This window comes from Equus quagga, chromosome 5, assembly GCF_021613505.1.
Source record: "Equus quagga isolate Etosha38 chromosome 5, UCLA_HA_Equagga_1.0, whole genome shotgun sequence".
NCBI lineage: Eukaryota > Metazoa > Chordata > Mammalia > Perissodactyla > Equidae > Equus > Equus quagga.
Genome location: NC_060271.1, coordinates 38,792,904 through 38,810,594, shown reverse-complemented (window position 1 = coordinate 38,810,594; position 17,691 = coordinate 38,792,904). Strand labels below are relative to the sequence as shown.

The 17,691-nt window shown below is 56.1% G+C and overlaps 1 protein-coding gene across 8 annotated transcripts in view; it reads left to right on the top strand.

Annotated features, from left to right (window-relative positions):
* PRDM2 (PR/SET domain 2) overlaps positions 1 to 16,954 on the top strand; it is a 117,242-nt gene extending 100,288 nt beyond the window's left edge. For 7 of the 8 annotated variants that reach the window (XM_046661959.1, XM_046661957.1, XM_046661962.1 and 4 more), the window contains 2 exons: positions 10,051 to 10,194; positions 15,146 to 16,954. In XM_046661959.1, coding sequence (XP_046517915.1) covers positions 10,051 to 10,171 — 121 coding nt within the window. In that variant the 3' untranslated portion in view covers positions 10,172 to 10,194; positions 15,146 to 16,954. The remainder of the gene's footprint in view (positions 1 to 10,050; positions 10,195 to 15,145) is intronic. The other variant, XM_046661961.1, reaches the window with a different exon arrangement.
* The last annotated feature ends 737 nt before the right edge of the window (positions 16,955 to 17,691 follow it).

Genomic DNA, 17,691 nt, shown 5'->3' with positions numbered 1-17,691 from the left:
ACCATGTGAGGGTTTGTCCCTGGAGTTGACTCAGTCATCTTTGTAACTTCGTTGGCCTAAGTCAACTGTAAAAGACAGAGTGGCCATAATAATTAAGTCCTAGCGTCGTAGAATTTTACCACTTAAAAGAGCGTTCCCATCTCGGCCACGTGGGAGGTCCCTGATCCCTTTCTCTCACGAGTTGGGAACCTGCTTTGTGTGTGTTCATCATTCTTGTGACACATGTATTTGTTCATGTTTTCTTTTTGGTCTCCCTCCTGTTTAGAAGTTTTCCTTTTGAAGAAAGCAAACTCAGCTCAGCTCGAGGGGAAGAGAAGGGACGCCATTTGGGCCAGAACTGAGTGGTTGCAGAAGGTCAGTGAGAGGTGGGAACTCAGAGGAGAGCAGAGCTGGGGCACTGATAAGGCTGCTCCTCCAGCCTGCTGGGGCTTCCCCGCCCGAGCCGGGCCTGCCACGGGCAGGGCCTGTGTTTCCTGCAGGTGTCGTGTCCTCTGGACTTGTGGCAGGCAGGTGAGCGGGTGAGACGTGAATAGACTCAGAGTGTGCTCGCTGGGGCTCAGGTCCAGTGGGGGAGGCAGCAGGTGGAGGCAGTGACAGTGCCAGGTGCCCTCGCCCAAAGGGCACTGCCTCCCAGGGTTCTTTTTCCCAAGTCCACTGGGGCTTCACTCTGCTCTTCCTCCCCGTTATGTGTCCCCAAATGTGCAGTGCACCCTGTCGTGTCCCCTCCTTCCTTCCTAAGAACAACTTGCTGTGTGACCTTGAGCAAGTAACCTCCTCACTCTGGCTCGGTTTCCTCGGCAGAGTGAGTTGCTGCTTGGCACCGCCTCTCTGCCGTCCTGGCAGGGCGGGACGCGGCCACAGCAGGGATCTCCCGCTGGCAGCTTCCTTTGCTGAGGTCATCGCAGGCCAGCCGGCTTTCCTGCTGCGTCGTCGGTGGTGTTATGAGCTGTCACAGGCTGGGTATTTGAAGCTCAAGCCAGACAGGTTTGGGGAGATAATGGCCTCGGAAGACCTCAAAACCCGGCGTGACAGCCCCACGTGACAGGGACGTGATTAGTCTTTGGGATGTGGGGACACCAAATCAGGAGCCGGCACTGGGCCCGTGCCTCCCTCAGAGCTGATGGGCAGGAGGGCAAATCTGTCTGCTAAGAGGCAGCCAGCCCTGGAGTCGGATCCCTGTGAGTCCTGGCTCCCTCCTTCCCACTCCAGGCTCCCCCTCCTTCCTCCGCCCCTTCTATTCCCGCCTTTCTCTGTGACCTTAACCACAGTACTTGATCTCTCTGTGCTGCTGTCCCCTCATCCACAAAAAGGGCACAATAACCATTCCCCATCTCACATGGTCAAAGGGGGGATTAAGTGAGAAAACCGCCTAAGCACAGCCCGCAGGGCCCTGATGCCAGCCCCTCGTGTGTTAGCTGCGGGTACCCCCTCCGCCCTCAGACCCCGCCAGTCCCCAGCATCTCCACTTGAAGGAACCCCAGTGACGGTCCCGGCTCGTGGTTTCAAGCCTCTGCTCCTGTCCCCCAGGGATCACTTTCATTTTCCTGCCTCAGCCATCACGTGGGAAAGGCCTGCTCCACAAAGCTTCCCTGGCCTCCCCCAGCTTCAGACCAGACCTCTGCCACGCCCACAGCGCCTGCACTTGGCTCCTGCCGAAGGCTGCCCAGCCCCGCTCCCAACCTCAGTGCACAGACGCCTCTCCAGGGATCCCGTTAAGATGCAGTTTCTGACTTGGGTGCTGGGGTGGGGGCCGAGCGGCTGCATTTCTGATGAGCCCCCAGGGACTGCGGATGCTGCTGGGCCTCGGACCAAACTTTGAGAAGAGGGCTCTAGACCAGTGGCTCTCAAGGGTGGCCTTTAAAATTCTCAATTCCCGGGATGCAAACCAGCTAGATCAGCGCCAGGCGGGCTGAGCAGCAGGCCTCAGGGCTGTTTTCGTCTCTCCGGGTGACTCCAGGGAGTGTCGCAGTTTGAGACCCCCACGCCAGGGCCTTTCTGAGCCTTTGGTTCCAGCCCAAAGCCAGCTCCCAGCTTCTTGGGCAGCTCTTGCGACTGTTCTGTGTGCAGAGGGTCAGCCCCATCTGGCTTTTGGAATATGGAAAAGAGCTCTTCCATCCCCATTGCTGCAAGGTCTGAGTCAAAGGACCAGGCTTTGGTGTCAAATGGTCCTGGATTCAGATCTTGGTTGCACCCCTACTGGCCGAGGGAAGGTGGACATTGGGCTTCCTCACCTCTCTGAGCCTCTGTCTCCTCTTCTGTAAGATGCGGACTGTCACAGTCTCCACCTCAAAGGCTGCTGGGAGGATTTGAGGAGCTCCTGTTAAGCACCCAAAGTAGCTCCTGGTGCATAGTGGGTGCTTCACATTCTTTTCCTTGCTTGACATCCTCATTTTACAGGCGAGACTACTCTGGCTCAGAGAGGTGGAGACATTTCCAGAGGCCACACAGCAAGTCAGTGGTGGATCGAGGGCTGAAACTCAGGTCTCCTGCATCCCAGGGCTATGTCACTTCTCCCACCCCGCCTCCCAGCCTGGGGACCTCAAACGAGTGAGAAGGACCCCACGGGAGCAGAAGGGGCTGCCCTCTTTAGATGGTGACCATTCCGGAAGTGTTTGGTGGCTGGTGCCAGGAAGCCCCCAGTGCCTCCCACTTCTCCCACCTGGGGGCCTTCACCTGGCTTCCAGGGAAATCCAGCGTCCTCTCAGATTGTCTTACTTTGGCACCGGCTCCCATGCCCTTGGCCTCTCCCTCGCCTCTGGCAAGAGCGCAGAACATCAGACACTGACTTCTAATGAACGGTGCTCCGAGAATTTACGAGAGTTGTGTGACTCCTGCGGGGCTGTGTGGTCTACCCAGCTTTGGGGACTGCGTTCCAGGAGATGTCTCCTGACACGTGTGGGAGGAAGAGGTGAGGGAGGGACGCAGCAGGCCGTCTCCACTCAGTGCCTGGGCAGCGTGGTAGGGGAGCGTGGAAGAGCGCCTTGGCCCGGTGGGGATGAGAGAGAGCCCTGGAGAGCGTGTCCTGGAGCCGGCCGCTCCCCCTCCCTGCTCCCTGTGATGGAGTTCTCTGGACCCTGCCCCGGTTGGTTTCTGTCCTCCCTGCCTCTAGAACTTGCTTCTTTTGTGCGTTTGTCTCTGCCATGCCCTGGAAGCTGCTGGCCTCTAGGAGGTTCGGTGTGGTGGTCCGCTGGTTTTCAGTCCATCTCCTTGACCCTCGGGCAGCGGGGGACACTGTCAATCCTCCTTATTCCTTGAAATGTTGCCGCCACTGACACCACCATCTTTCTCACATCACTGGTTGCTCCTCAGCATCCCGTCCTCCTGCAGCCCCTGGACTCCTCCCCTCGGTCGCCCCTCCCCTTAGTGAGCCCGTCCTGTCCACCTAGACGCTGCCCCATCCCAAAGTCATGGGGGTCGCGTTTCCACCACCCGCTTGGCTTCTCCCTCAAATGTAATCCTCGCAAAACTGACCTCCCCACGCGGCCTCCTTCTCCTGCCGTCTTCCCACCACGGTTAAACGGACACCGTCCCACCCTGGAGTCTGGCTAGACTCCAGTCTCTTTCTCAGCCCCCTGCCGCAGCCCCAGCATCCAGTTAGTTCATCAGCAAACCCTGTCCGCACCACTTCCGAAATGTATCCAGAATCCAGCCACTTCTCACTACTCGCCTCCTCAGCTGGCCCCGAGGTCCAGGCTGCCATCATCTCTCGCCTGCATGACGGCAGTCGCCTCCTGACTGGTCTCCCGTATTCCATTCTTGTCATCCTACAGTCTGTGCCCAACACAGTGGCTACATCAGGCCATGTCACTCCTCTGCCCGGAAGGACAGCCTGACTCCCACCTCGCTCAGGGCCCTACAAGACCCTCCCCTCTGCCCCCCCTTACTTCTCTGCTATCCCAGGCAAGTGTCAGCTCAGGGCCTTTGCACATGCTGTTCACGCCACCTACAACACTCAAGGCCCAGGTCTCCCAGCGGATCCGTGACCCAGCTCCTTCGGATCAGCTCACACGTTTCTTTGAAGTCTTCCTCTTCCACCCTGCCACCCCGCCCGCCCCCACCGCACGTCCGAGCTCTCTCCTCGGCTTCGTTTCTCACCATAGTGATCGCTGCCATTTGACATGCCTCTTCCTCATTCATCCACTTTCTCTCTCTACTGGGACATGGCCTGGGACCCTCTCGTTCTCCACTGTGTCTTCAGTGCTCACACCATGCTGAGCGATAGTTACTGCTCATCCAGGGGCCGAGACCGACAGCTGTGACGGGGCCTAGATGAAGATCTCAGGAGGTGGGGGCGGGTGGGCATGGCCTTCCCAGATGGCAGGGAATTGGGAACAGTCCCCATCCCATCACATCCATCACCTGTGGCCCCATGTGTGTGTCTGTCTTGTCTGACCAGTGACCGCGGTTTCTCCTGTTAAGCTCTTTGGGGCACAGCGGAGAGGCCCGGCATCGTCTATCTTTGTTGGCTTTGGATTTCCCTGAGAATTGCCTCTTCATGTCATTAAATTATCTGTTCAATGATTGGATAGGCTTTGCCCATTTTTATTTAGTTTTTGTTGTTACTTCAATGCATCTCCCTGGCCCACGCGTCCCTTGTCCCTGGACGTCACCTTCTCCCCAACTCCCCAAAGCCCGGTGAGGCTGGAGCTCCAGGAACACCAGTTAGGGTGAGGGAGCCTCCTTCCATTGTGACTTGTTAGTCCGTGGAGATGCCCCAGGCAACACACCAACTGTTAGATCCTCCTGGGTCCTGCCTTGCTCTCTGCTGGGGCCGTGGGCTGGACCCTTCCTCTCTCAGAATCCTTGTCTGTGTCCTTGTCTTCTCCCTGACCCCAGCCTTCCCTCCTGTTCTTTCCGTTTCATTTCTCATGTGTAGCTCAGTGTGTCTGCATATCTCCTTTCCCAGAAACCAGTAGGAGCTAAATGAGAACGTGGCGGCCTGGGAGCCCGGAGGCCCGAGTCTCGGCCTCGCGCTGGCCTCAGACTCCCTCTGGAACTGAGCGTTTTTCCCCCTAGGCTCCACCAAGTCACACTCAGACTGCTCAAGGTCAAGAACCCTGTGTGTCTTACTCACCAAATCTTCCTCGGCAGAGCCCCTGGACGGTGGTAGACACACCGTTCAGCCAACAGATAGTGAATGGCTCCCTACCGTGTGTCAGGCACCTGTCTCGGTGCTGGGGGTATGTTGGGGACAAAAAGTGACATCCTGGTGGAGCTGGTAAACAAACAACCAAGCAGCTCCCGAGTGTGTTGGCGGTAAATAGAGTAAAGAAAGTCACTGGCCTGCAGGCCGGGAGTGTAGGGGAGGGCGTTGCAATCTCAGGTGGAGTGGGGAGGGGTGGGTCCTCAAGAAGCCGGCTCTTGGCAAGAACTTGGAGGGAGGGGCGAGCCCCGTGATGCCCTGTGGGGAGCCTTCCAGGCAGGGAACAGGACGTGTCGAGTCCCTGTGGCAGGACTGGACCAAGGAAATGTTAAGTGGCTGAATGACAGAATGGATGTGTCCCCAAGTGCCAGGAATAGAACAGCTCTGCCCTTTCGGTGCCTTCAGACCATCGAGGGATTCTGACAATTAAGAAATTACCATCCGGAGGAGATGATGCTGTGAGGCCACTGTCTATGAGCCCTTGCTGCGAGCCAGGTGTGCTGGACACATCCTCTCCGCTCATGCTTCCCCACCTGTGCAGACTGGGGCGAGACTGCGTGTGAGGCCCCGCTGTGCTCTAACCATCCATGTGTTTTTGTTCCACTTAGGTGAAATGTCCAGAGCCCAAGAGTAGAGAGCTTTCTTCAGGTGGATGGACAACTCTGAGCAAAGTCTGTGTGGAGCACTGAGCAGGCCCCTCCCGGCCACAACACTATTTTATAAAAGTTAAACCATGTCGTATGAAAACCTTATAAAAGAAGTGCTATACTCGCCTGCCTGTTAGAAACAGCAGATGCTGAGCTTGTTCCGCCCTTTCTTGATGTCTTGGATTTAGTGACGAGCGTTAGCCGTTTTCCTGGGCTGTTAGGAGAGGTGTTCGAGGAGGCCTCGTAAGTCCGTCCTGTAGCCCTGGCACTAAATGGGTGCAGGTTTCCTGATGTCTGAAAAAGCCTGTGCAGTGGGAGTATCGTGGGGTCTAGAGTCACTCATTTCTTCATTCATTAAATTTTGAGGGTCTGCTATTCACTCACTCAAAATTAGAAGTTTAGGCTACAATGATGAGCAAACCCAGCCAGGTTTTGCAGTCATAGACCGCTGGTCTCCCGGGAAGCCCCGCATCCATCACACAGTCACACAGACAACATGAAGCCGCAGGGCTAGGGCAGAGAGGACATGGCCCAGGGCCACTTTGCCTCACACAGGTGGCCTGGAAGCATCTCCAGAGCAGTGGTTCCCTACTTTGGTCCCACGTGGGACTCACTGGGGAGCTTAAAACACTGATGCCCAATGCCACCTGCAGCAGTTCTGATGTCGCAGGTCTGGCATGCAGCCCGGGCTGCCCCAGGTGATTCTAATGAGTAGCCAGGGCTGAAGGCCCCCTGGCCAGAGGGCTCTGTGTGGATGTGCTGGAAGAAGCCCCGTGTCGCTGGGGTAACCAGGGCCGAAGGAAGTGAGATGAGCTGGGAGGTCAGTGGGGCTGGACTATCTGTGTAAAGAACGTGGTGCCCATCGGGGGGCCCGGAATTGACAGTTGCAGTGGGGTGTGTCATGACCCAATTGCCTTGGGAAGGGAGGGTCACTCCTCAGTCGAACAGATGGGAGGGGTGCCAGCGTGGCAGTGAGGAAGCCAGTGAGGAGGGGGTCTCGCAGGAGACCAGGCTCGGGGGAAGCGGGGGGTGGAAGAGAGGGAGGGAGGCCCGGCCGGGCTCCTGCCCCGACGCTCCACGCCGTCACCCCACTGGAAGATCCCACGGTGCTGACCTCTTCTCGGAAGGCAGCGGGCTCTCCCGGCCCGGTCCCTGGGCTCTTCCCAGCCCTGCTCTGCATCGGCAGGCCGGCGGGGGCGTCCCCACTTCACAGATGAGGAAACAGAGGCTCCGAGGCCGGGAGGTAGGGAGAGCCTGGGTCTCACAGCCAGCGAGTATGAGGAGGGGAACTCGCCCCCGGTCTCTGATGGCCGTGCTGCCACATGGCTTCTCGGGGTGTGTGGCACCTCCTAGGATTCCTTTCTTCCCTTAGCAGAGCCGCCCTCTCCCCCAACCACCACCGTCCAAACACAGGGCTCGTAGAGAGTGGAGCGCCGGTCAGAGCTGTGCCGAGAGCTGTCTCTAAACTTAATTATCACAATAACCCTCTGAAATTACTGTTCCCATTTTTCCGATGGTGAAACTGGAGCTCAGAGAGGTCCATGACTTGCTGAGGTCACACAGCTAGCAAGTGGGCACCAAGAATCATGAGGTCTCTGCACGTTCACCACCACCAAGCTGGGGACTGAGAACTGTCTGGTTCTGGGGACGCTGTTCCTCGGCACTTAGCATCACGGCCCCAGATAGCCACTGGGCCCTCCGGGGTCCTTTGACCAGAGAAAGGGTTTCAGGATCAGGAAGGAGACTGTCCTTCTGGCCATCACTGCCCTGATCCTGACGGGAAACAGGTGGTGACCTGGTGGCCCATGGATCTGGGCCTAGGCTCTGCTCCCCTAGGAAAGTCTCCACATCTGTCTGAGCCTCAGTTTCCTCATCCGTGAAATGGGTATAAAAGCGCTCGGTCTTCCTACCTCCTGAGTGGCTGGGAGAGTCCAGAGATAACCACTGAGAAAGGCCCTGGGGACCCCAGGGCCATGTGCCTGTCCCTCCATTGGGATGTTATGCTCCATTGGGCCAGGCAGGGTGCTGGCGTGGTGGGAGGGACCTGTCCTCGCTGGCTTTGCCCTTGGCCATAAGTGCTCCCGGCAGGTGGATGCCCAGAGCCAGGAGAAAGCACGCCCCCTAGTGGAAATGGCTGTGGTTGCTGCGGCCTCAGAAGCCTGAGTGGAACAGAAGGGAAGGGAGCAGGGAAAGGCCAGCAGCTGGAAAGGCTGCGAGGCTAGGGGCTGTTCTCCCCGTTTGATTGATTTGGGTGTTGAGTGTTTAATAGATGAGTGATGATGGTAACAGACAGAGGAAGAAGCTGGATATCGATGGCGCAGGGCCTGAGCGTCTCCAGAGCTGCTGCTCGTCCTGTATACCCTGCTGGAGACATTTCCCCAGAGGGGACATGGGGGGGAGACCCGTGATGTGCCAGGACCATCCCTTATTCCCCAACAGGACAAGGGTGTGCAAGTTGTCCCTGTTTCCAGGCTGCCTCACAGCTGGTTGCCAACTCACGGTTGGGACAGCTGGCCCAGGGGCTGAGCTCACACCGGGGTGCCAGCCAGCCCATGGAGCCCCCACAGGCCGCCTTGGGGGCCTTATAATCCCTGCAGCCTTGGTGGACCGTGTGTGGCACAGGCTTACCGCTGAGTGCCGGGTCTTGGTCTTCTGCCTTGAACCTTGCTCAGGTGGTGGAAAGAGCTGACCATGGGCCTGGATCACACAGTGTGGGGGAGAAATTCAAATGCGGCGGCCTGAGCCTGGATGGGGAGCCAGGCCCTCGCTGGTCTGTTTCAACGTCTGTCTGTTCATGCGTTCACTTATTTCATTTATTTTCCTAAGCACGTACTGAGAGCTACCTTGTCAACTTTGGCACTGCGAACACTTTGGGCTGGGTTGCCCTTTGCTGTGGGGATCGTCCGGTACGTTGTAAGATGTTTCACAGCATCCCTGGTCCCACCCACTAGATGCCAGTAGTAACATCCCTCCCCTCAGAAGTGACAGCCAAAAATGTCTCCAGACATTGCCAAATGTGAGCCTGGGTTGAGAAGCACTGGTCTAAACCCTGGCGGTTCAGCTTCGAGAACTGGCCCGGTCCCTGTCTCTTGCTCCCTCACACAGAGCTGGCTTCCTGGAGCACGGGAAGTTGTCGAAGTATCCATCCTTCCCACTGTCCTGGTCATCGTGCCCACCCTACCCCGGCCCCCCCACATCTCACCTCCCACCTCTCCTGACCAGAGGGCCTGCTCACTTCTGTTCTTCTATCTAGAGAGGCAGACTTGGGACCAGGGACAAGTTACTGAACCTCCCTGTGCCTCTGTTTCCCCATCTGTAAAGCAGGGTGAATAGTATCCGCCTTGGTAGGTTGTCCATAGAGTAAGATATTGATACACGTGAAATACCTAACACAGTGCTGGGCACGTCATTAAGTGCCATCTGTGTTGTTCTTATTCGATAAATACTTATTTCTGTTGTGCTGGGCTGGGGACGCAGCAACGAACGAGACAAAGGCCCTGACCTGGGGCTCTCACAGCTCACGGGGGAGGCGGACCATTGTCCTGCCTTTGCCACTCAGCCTAACAGTGCTATGATGGGAAGGACGCGGGCGCTGGGGGCACACAGGAGTTAGAGAAGAAACACTTCCTGGAGGAGGTGGCACCCCAGCCGAGGCCTGACAAACAAGCAGGAGTGAGCTGCTGAAGGAGGGGAGCAGTAACGTCTGGGTTACCCATCTTTAAAAAAACTTTGAAGCTTTTTCCTGAAAAAAATCCAATTTAATGGGCTGTAGTAGCAAATAGGGCCAAGCGGTGTCACAGGATTTCTGAGATCCCGGATGTGACAGTGCTCGGTGCAGCGAAGCCAGGATAGAGGGCCAGTGTGGAGCCAATGGCCTAGAGGGGACCGGGCCCTCCCTCCTGTCCCCACCCAAGGCGATGGATTGGTACTGGAACCCCCCCCAGGTGCTTTGGAGGGCAAAAGGGTAAAGCTGCACACGAGCGTTCATCCCCAGCTCGCCTCCTGCGGTCCCCAGGATGACCCCGCTGTGCGCAGGGTCTCCGAACCCAAATGCTGGGCACATCCGCTGGCCCGTGGCCTCCAAGAGGAGGGGAGGTGGCGGACCGGGCTCAGTGGGGCTCACAGGGGTTGTTAAAGCTCGCGTCCTATTGGTTTCAAGGTGCCTGGAGAGGCGGGGCCCTCACTGGGCCTCCCAGGCGCCGTCTGGGTCAACCGGCCAGGCCCCTGGTGATGGCATGTGTTGTTCCTCTCCCCGCACAGCTACAGTCTCCGCCTGGCATCCCGGTGCCCTCCACCCGCCGCCCCCTACATCACCAGGCAGTGTAGGAATGTCAAGGCCGCGGCTGCAGCCCAGTTCCAGGGACCCCTCTTCAAAGAGTAGACGCTTCGCCTGCTCCCTGACAGGTACGAGAAGGCTGGAGCAGCTTCTGGCACCGTTTGGGTGGCTCTGGGCACCTCGGGGGGCTGGGCTTGGGTCTTGGGCGGGGCTGGGCGGAAGAGAAGGGGTGGGCATGATCGTTTGTACAGCCTCCTGTGTGCCAGCTGGGGCACTGGGCCTCCTGCAGGGAGGGTGGACCCTGCACCACCTGGGTTGAAATCCCAGCTCTGTCGCTTATTGGCTGCGGGACTCAACAAGTTTCTCAGTATCTCTGAGCCTCGGTTTCCACGTCTATAAGATGGGGATGACAGTAGTACCTACTTCCTAGGGTTGTGAGAATTACAAGCGTTAAATGGGTGCAAAGCACTTGGAACAGTGCCCGGCCCATAGGAGGCGCTAGGTACGTATTAGCTGTGATTATTGGGATAATAATAATGGTAATAATACATAGCACTTAATCACGGCCTCCAGAGGCTTGAAGCCCAGAGAAGATTGTGGACGCCCTATTCCCACAGTGGATTTGAAAGTGAAAGGAATCCTAATCTGTAAAATATGAAACTTAGAATTCTGTTGAACCAGAAGCTTTTTTCCAGATTTTCTAATGGTAAAACCTGAGTTCATTCGTAGAAGCTGGACTTTCCATCTTGGGGGCTGAGCTTCCCTGTGGTGACACAGCATGCCTTCTCTCAGCATGTCCCCGAGACAGTGTGTCAGGCATGACTGGAGAACCCCATGCACCTGTGCATTGGGGCACTGGTTAAAAACAGCCTAGGGTCCCGCTGCCAATTTACTGAACAAGCATGCTGGTGCACAGGGCCTGGGAATCTGTGTTAGCGGGTGGCGCCGTGATCTGGGACACACGTAAGATTGGGGGTGCCTGTAGGGTCGTTTGGAATGAGAATGTGGTTGTTTAAGGCAAGAACGGGCAGAATTCTGCAGGTCTGGGGTCTTTTGTGTGGTACCTTCTCTGCTGTCTGCCCTCCCACCCCCATCACTCACTCGCTCCTCCCTTCCTTAGCCGTCGGAGCTTCTGGGCTTGCCCTTATTTCTCTAGGAACTGGGGAGGCGAATGAAATAAAACCCCCCTTCCCAGAATCTGTTGTCTGCAGCCGGAACTGAGCCCGCCCCTCGGGAACCTGCTCCTGAGAGGGGACGTGACCCGAGCTGGGAATGCTCTGGGGCCAAGTTGACATGGATGCTAAGGTGGCAGAACTGGAAGGGCTGGGAGGTCAGCCCCTCCCCCTGTCCCATTTTACAGATGGAAAGAGTGGGCCCAGAGAGGAGAGTCTTCCGGAGAATGGGAGGCAGCACCAGGATGAGCACTTCCCAACTCTGAGTCCCATGCGTGTCCCGGGACCCTCCCTGTGGCAGCAGAGGGAGAGCCAGGTGCAACTGGGCTGATTCCTTCACAGACTGGGCATTTCCTTGGGCCACCGTGGTCTCAGCGATGATGACGTCCACCCGCGGCATTTGCCGAGCCTTGCTAACTGAAGCTCTCCCCTGGGGCCAGGGCACGACCCCATACAGGTGCCTTCTTTTCCCTTATTTTCAAACCTGTGCAGCTTCCCCAGCTAGATGCTCAGATGACTACAGACCCAACTCAGTCTGCATCTGCCACCCTCAGCTGGTATTCACTCGCCAACAGTGAATATGCCAAACTCAACAGTTTAATTTCGAAGGCACTGAAACTTGCTCCTTAAAGTCTTATTTAATTTTTTCTATTTTTCGAATTTGTATTGACAACAAGCATGTGCCACTTATAGAGGTAATTTTTTTAAATGACTTCAGACACATCTTCCGTGTACTGTTTGTCCTAGTCTGCTGGGGCTGCCATGATAAAATGGCACAGACCAGGGGCTTAGACAACAGACACTGATTTCTCGCAGATCTGGAGGCTGGAAGTCTGAGGTCAGGCTGCCAGGCGGCGTCCTGGTGAGGGCTCTCGTCCCGGCCTGCCGACAGCCCCTTTCTCACCGTGGCCTTGGTGAAGAGAGAAAGCTCTGGTGTCTCTTCTTACAAGAGCACTAATCCACTTGTGAGGGCCCCACCCCCAAATACCATCACACTGGGGCTCACAGCTACCCTATGTGAATTTTGAGGGGACACAACTTAGTCGATTGCACTGTTTAACACAGTTCCAGAATGACCTTTAAAAATACCATGGCACTGGATTTTAGCATGAGAAGGGATGTGTAGGTCCACGCCCTCGCTTTACAGAGAGGGGACTGAGGCACGGGGCAGGCGAGTGGCAGACGTGGGAGCAGAACTGGCATCTCTGACTCCTGCAGTGGACAATGGACTTTACGTGGGCTGTGTCTGTCCCCGCAACCATATGCAAACTGTGCATGAGGACAAGGTTTGTTCTGAGAAAAGGATGGCATCCTCAGAGCACCAGGACCCGTGACTGCCTCTCACCCCGTTGTCCCACTGGCTCAGAGGCTCTGTGACCAGGCCGTCTGAACCGGCTGTTCTCCGGCATCTGCCTTCTGCCGTCCTGGGCTGCGCCTCCCTTTTCTGTGCTCTCACGGTGTCTTAAGCAAAACCCAGAGCTTTCTGTTCACTCTTACAGATAGGGAAGGGCCACACTGCCTAGTCCAGCGTGAAGCTTCCACTGCACGTCCTATTTCACCTCTGTCTCTGTCCAATCCTCGGGCCAGCTGGACTCGTGCCTGAGGGTCTGAGAGGGGGGTCCAGCGGAGGGACTGGACCTCTCACTTGTCTGGCTGCCACCGTGATCCTCCTCTGGGCTGTCGCTGCTCCTCTGGCTAAGACCTCTCACAGGGTCCCGGAGTGGGCTGGGTGGAAGGCCACCCTGATAAGAGAGCTCCCCTCTGGCGCAGCCTCTGCCGACCTCCCCTCAGCTCCAGCCCCAGGTGTCCAGCCCACAGCCCCTGCTGTTGGGCTCCTCCCTGGAGGGCGGCCTCTCTGGTGGGGCCTGGCAAGGTGGCTTCTTTCGTGGATCCTGCTCCACGACCTACAGGAAACTCACACAATGGCCACGCCAGATGAGGGGTGCAGGCCACTCCATGCTGGCCGTGTCTCTGCGTCCGTTCCTCCCTCTGCTGGGGCTCCGCCAGGCGTGGGCACATGCAGGCCGCCCCTGGGAAGGGAGGCTGCCTGTCCTGAAGGCGCCCCGCTCCACCGCAAGCAGCTCTCTTTCCAGCCTCATCAGAGGTTTTGGGGTATTGGAATTGATGTCGTGTAGTGGTTAGTGCGCATTTTCTGGAGTTGAATCCTGTCTCCAGTAACCCTGGCAGCTACTTCACGTCTCTGTGTTTCAATTCACCCATCTGTAAAATGGGTTAATAATGATAATATCCCTCTCCTGGGTATCTTGTAGGGATTGCGTAGGCCAGTTCATGAAAACACTTAGGAAAGTGCCTGGCGTATAGTCAGCCTTCTATAAATCTGCACCGCTATTATCATTCTTCTCACTGAGTTTGTACAGCGTCATTAGTAGGATCGGGAATAGTAACGATGACCAGGTCCTCTGGGTGAGAGAACTGAACCCCTGAACCTAGCCCAGCACAGCTCCAGGCTCGTATGCGACCCCCCAAAGCACACAGTGTGAAGCACTCACCGTGTGCCTGGCTCTGTGCCAGGGGCTGGGACCAGGTCTCCATGGAGGAAGCCCGAGGGCTGAGCCACAGGCTCGTACCAGGAAGCAGGCGCCGGCTCTAAGCAGGCCTGACTGGGCTCCGGGCCCACCCCCGCCCCTCAGCGTCAGCCTGGCCTTAGGAAAGTTACTTCTCTGGGGCTGGCCCCATGCCGAGTGGCTAAGTCCGTGCGCTCCACTTCCCCTCGGCCCAGGGTTTCGCCGGTTCGGATCCTGGGCACAGACGTGGCACCGCTCGTCAGGCCATGCTGAGGCTGCATCCCACATGCCACAACCAGAGGGACCTACAGCTAGAATATATAACTATGTACTGGGGGGCTTTGGGGAGAAGAAGAAGAAGAAGAAGAAGAAGAAAAAGAAGATTGGCAACAGATGTTAGCTCAGGTGCCAATCTTATTTAAAAAAATGAATGAATAAATAATAAAATAAAAACAAATTAGACTTCAGGAGTTGAACCCATCTCTCTCCCCTACTGCAAAACCCCATTGTAGTAGTTCTGCTGGATAAAGTCTTCAAGAAAAAAAAGTTACTTCTCCCTGCTGAGCCTCCGTTTCTTCCCCGCAGAACGGGGGTCTGTGTCACCTGCCCTGGGGGGTTGTGAGCACTAGAATGGCGGTCAGTGATAGCGTAACTACTTGGAACCTGCTTGGCAGTGTCGACTGAAGCTGAACACACGCACACCCCGGGACCGAGTGATGACGCCCCAGGGAGACCCTCATCGGAAGTGTGTGCACCAGAGCACACCTGCGAGAGCGCTCGTGTTACACATGCACACCCACCACCCAGCGTTTCCACGTGGCGGGAATATGGGCACGTGTGCACCGTCCGTGTCCCCTAGACGTTTATGAGAACGTCCCAGCAGCGTTACTCATGGTGGCCCCGGACTGGACCTAATCACTTGTGCCCTGGCAGCAGACCAGGCGGATGCAGGGCGCAACCCTCCCGTGGACGCCGGCACAGCAAGGAGATGCCGAGAGCTAACAGCCCCCGCTCGGGAGGGACGGCTCACACACGTTATGCCGAAGAAGCCAGCGCAGGAGGCTATGTGCTGACTGGCTCATTGATTTAAGTTAAAGAGCGAGTAGAGGTCAGGATGGTGGTTATTCTGGGGGTGAGGGTTGTCCTAAAAGGGTGTGGGTCGGGGCTAACGGAGGTCGGCCGTGTTCCGTTTCCTGATCTGGGTGCTGGTCACACAGGGGTGTTCACTGTGAAGATCCACCAGCCTGTGCTTCTTTCTGTGTGTGTGGCATACTCAATAAATCGTTTAATTAGAAAAATGAAGTGGGATAATGCCTGAACAGCCCACAGTGGGCCCCGAGTGTGTGGCAACTGTTACTATTTTTCTTTTCTTTTCTCCTCAGCACCTGAAGTGACCTGGAATCAGTGAAGCCAAAGGGACGAGCCTTCTGCCCTGCAGGGAGGACCGACCTGTCCCAGTCGTACGAGCCTGCGAGAGCGTGTGCGTGTGCGTGTGCGTGCGGCCTTCAGACGGGGTCCGAGCCCCAGGCAGGCAGGAAGGCAGCGGACTCGGCAGGGATGACACGTGGGTGCAGCCCCCGGACCGTGTCCTGCAGCGCAGCCTTCCTGTTGGGTGGGGCCTCTCCTACTATGCAATTTTTCAAGAGCTCCTTGATCCTGCTTTTTGCTTCTCGAGTTGTCTTCTGCCGTGACGGGGACTTCGGTCTGGCCCAGGGTCAGCCCCAGCCCTGTCCAAGGAAGGCCTTCAGGCAGAGGCCAAGTTCCCCTTCCACGCCCCTCACCCCCACTCTCCCTCGCCCCCCATCTCTGGGAATCAATACGTGTGGGCACGTTGGAGCCTCGCTGACCGGCCCTCTGGCCCCTTCTTTGCCCGAGCCACCTGAGCTGCTGGCTCTCGAGTTCTTTCCAGATTTGAAATTCCAGTCAGTCCATGTGCACCTGGGAGAAGGCCCTCGTCCCATTGATAGATCGGCTCCTCCCGTGAGAGCAGCAGGGAGGGGACGCCTGTAGGGGCAGAGGGAGGTCTCCCATGTGCTTTGCCTCACTTGCCGGGACCATCAACACCGTTAGTGTCTGAGCTTCTCAATTAGCTGAAAAGGGAAACAAACAAAGAAAAATTGGGCAATGGAAAATAAGTTGGAGGATTGAAAAGCAAGGGGGGAAGAAAGAGATTTCCAGAGGCCGTCGGTCGCCTGCCAGGGAATGAGGGCGTCGGGTCCTGCCCGCTGCGGGCACAGCCCACGTCTCGGAGAAACGGGTGAGCTGAGCTAGGCGTCCGACTCAGTTCAGTGAGGGCCTTGGGTTTTGTGCCTTTGGGGCAGACCCCAGACTAGGATGTCGGAGGCCACTCTGGCGCTGTTTTCTCAGCTCCATTTCCAATAGTGATAGATTAAGCCCAAAGTGGAACTTTGAAGAGGACCAGTGGTCACACGAAAAAGGGACTTTTTTTCAGGGCTACTACGGTTGGTCTTACAACTCTGTAAATATGTACGTAGACACTTTTAAAAGCACGTATTTATGTCCCTGACTGTAAATGCCCCATTTTTAAAGTTTTATAACTTGTGTTATTTAATTACCCAGTCGACTGGCTGCAGCGTGGGGTCTGGTCGTGGTCCGGGAGCTCCTCACATGGGCAGAACGATGCCGCTCGTTGGCCCACGTCGCAGTCTCCCTATTTCCCACCCAGCTAAAAACCGTTGTTTGTTTGAAATTTTTGTAAACTGGAATCCTTTTGCCCACTCCTAAAATTAGCCCTCACAAGCATGAAGAACTGTGGCTGTCCCTTATCCTAACGATATGATTTTGTCCCATAAATGTTGACGCTCACGAACTGTACCCCAGCCTCTCAGTTCTCGAGGGTTTTCCCCTTTTAGCAGCGAGGAAGGCTCACAAACCTATAGCTTTCAAAGTCACCTTCAGCCAATGGCAAATTCTGGAAAATGTCGTGGGGGACCTGGGGACACTCGTTTCTGGCACGCACAAACGTGCTGGTCAGCCTGCAACACCCTCAGACCAGCAGGAGAGTTGCCACGAGTGTTTCCATCCTGAAAGGGGAGGGCGGTTCTTAAAGAGTGGTGTTTCCTGGTCAGTGATGGTTCTCGCGCGTGCATTTGGATCACAGAAGAGGATGGTTCTGTATCTGCCATGTGAAGAAAATTAACAATAAACGTGTGAAGCGCGATTGTAAGGAACAAGCGTGGAGCGATGGTTCTGGCTTCTGTGTTTTGTGTATTCCGTTTTGGTGGTTTCTGTGTTGGTGGGGTGGGAGGTGGGTGGGAGTGGGCTGGCGGGGGGGGCCCCTGAAGGCTCCATTCCAAATTCCAACAGGGAGAAGTGGAAGGTTTTGAGGAAGCTTACGGTGCAATTATCCAGCCTGCTGACCAAGCTTACTGCCTTCAGTCCCTCTCCCACCCACCGGCCAGTGAGTTAGGCCGTTTCATTTCGAAAGGCCTCCTATGATTGCAAATGTCTTCTTAAACAGGCGTATTGAGATCTAATTCACATACCGCACCATTTACCCCTTTAAGTGTACAAATCAATGGTTTTCCCTATATTTACAGGTGGGCAACCATCACCACAATCAATTTTAGAACATTTTCATTCACTCCAAGAAGCAGCCCCCTATCCGTTAGCAGTCACTTCCCATTTCTCCCCGAGCCCCCAGCCCTAAGCAAGCACAAGGCTACTTTCTGTCCCTACAGATTTACCTATTCTGGACATTTCCTGTAGATGGAGTCATGCAATGTGTGGTCTTTTGTGTCTGGCTCCTTCACTTCACAGAATGTTTTCAAGGTTCATCCAGGTTGCAGCGTGAATCAGTACTTCATTCCTTTCTAGGGCCAAATAGCGCATTGTCTGGACACGCCATCTTTCATTTATCCATTCTGCAGTTGATGGACTTTTGGGTTGTTTCCACTTTTTGGCCATT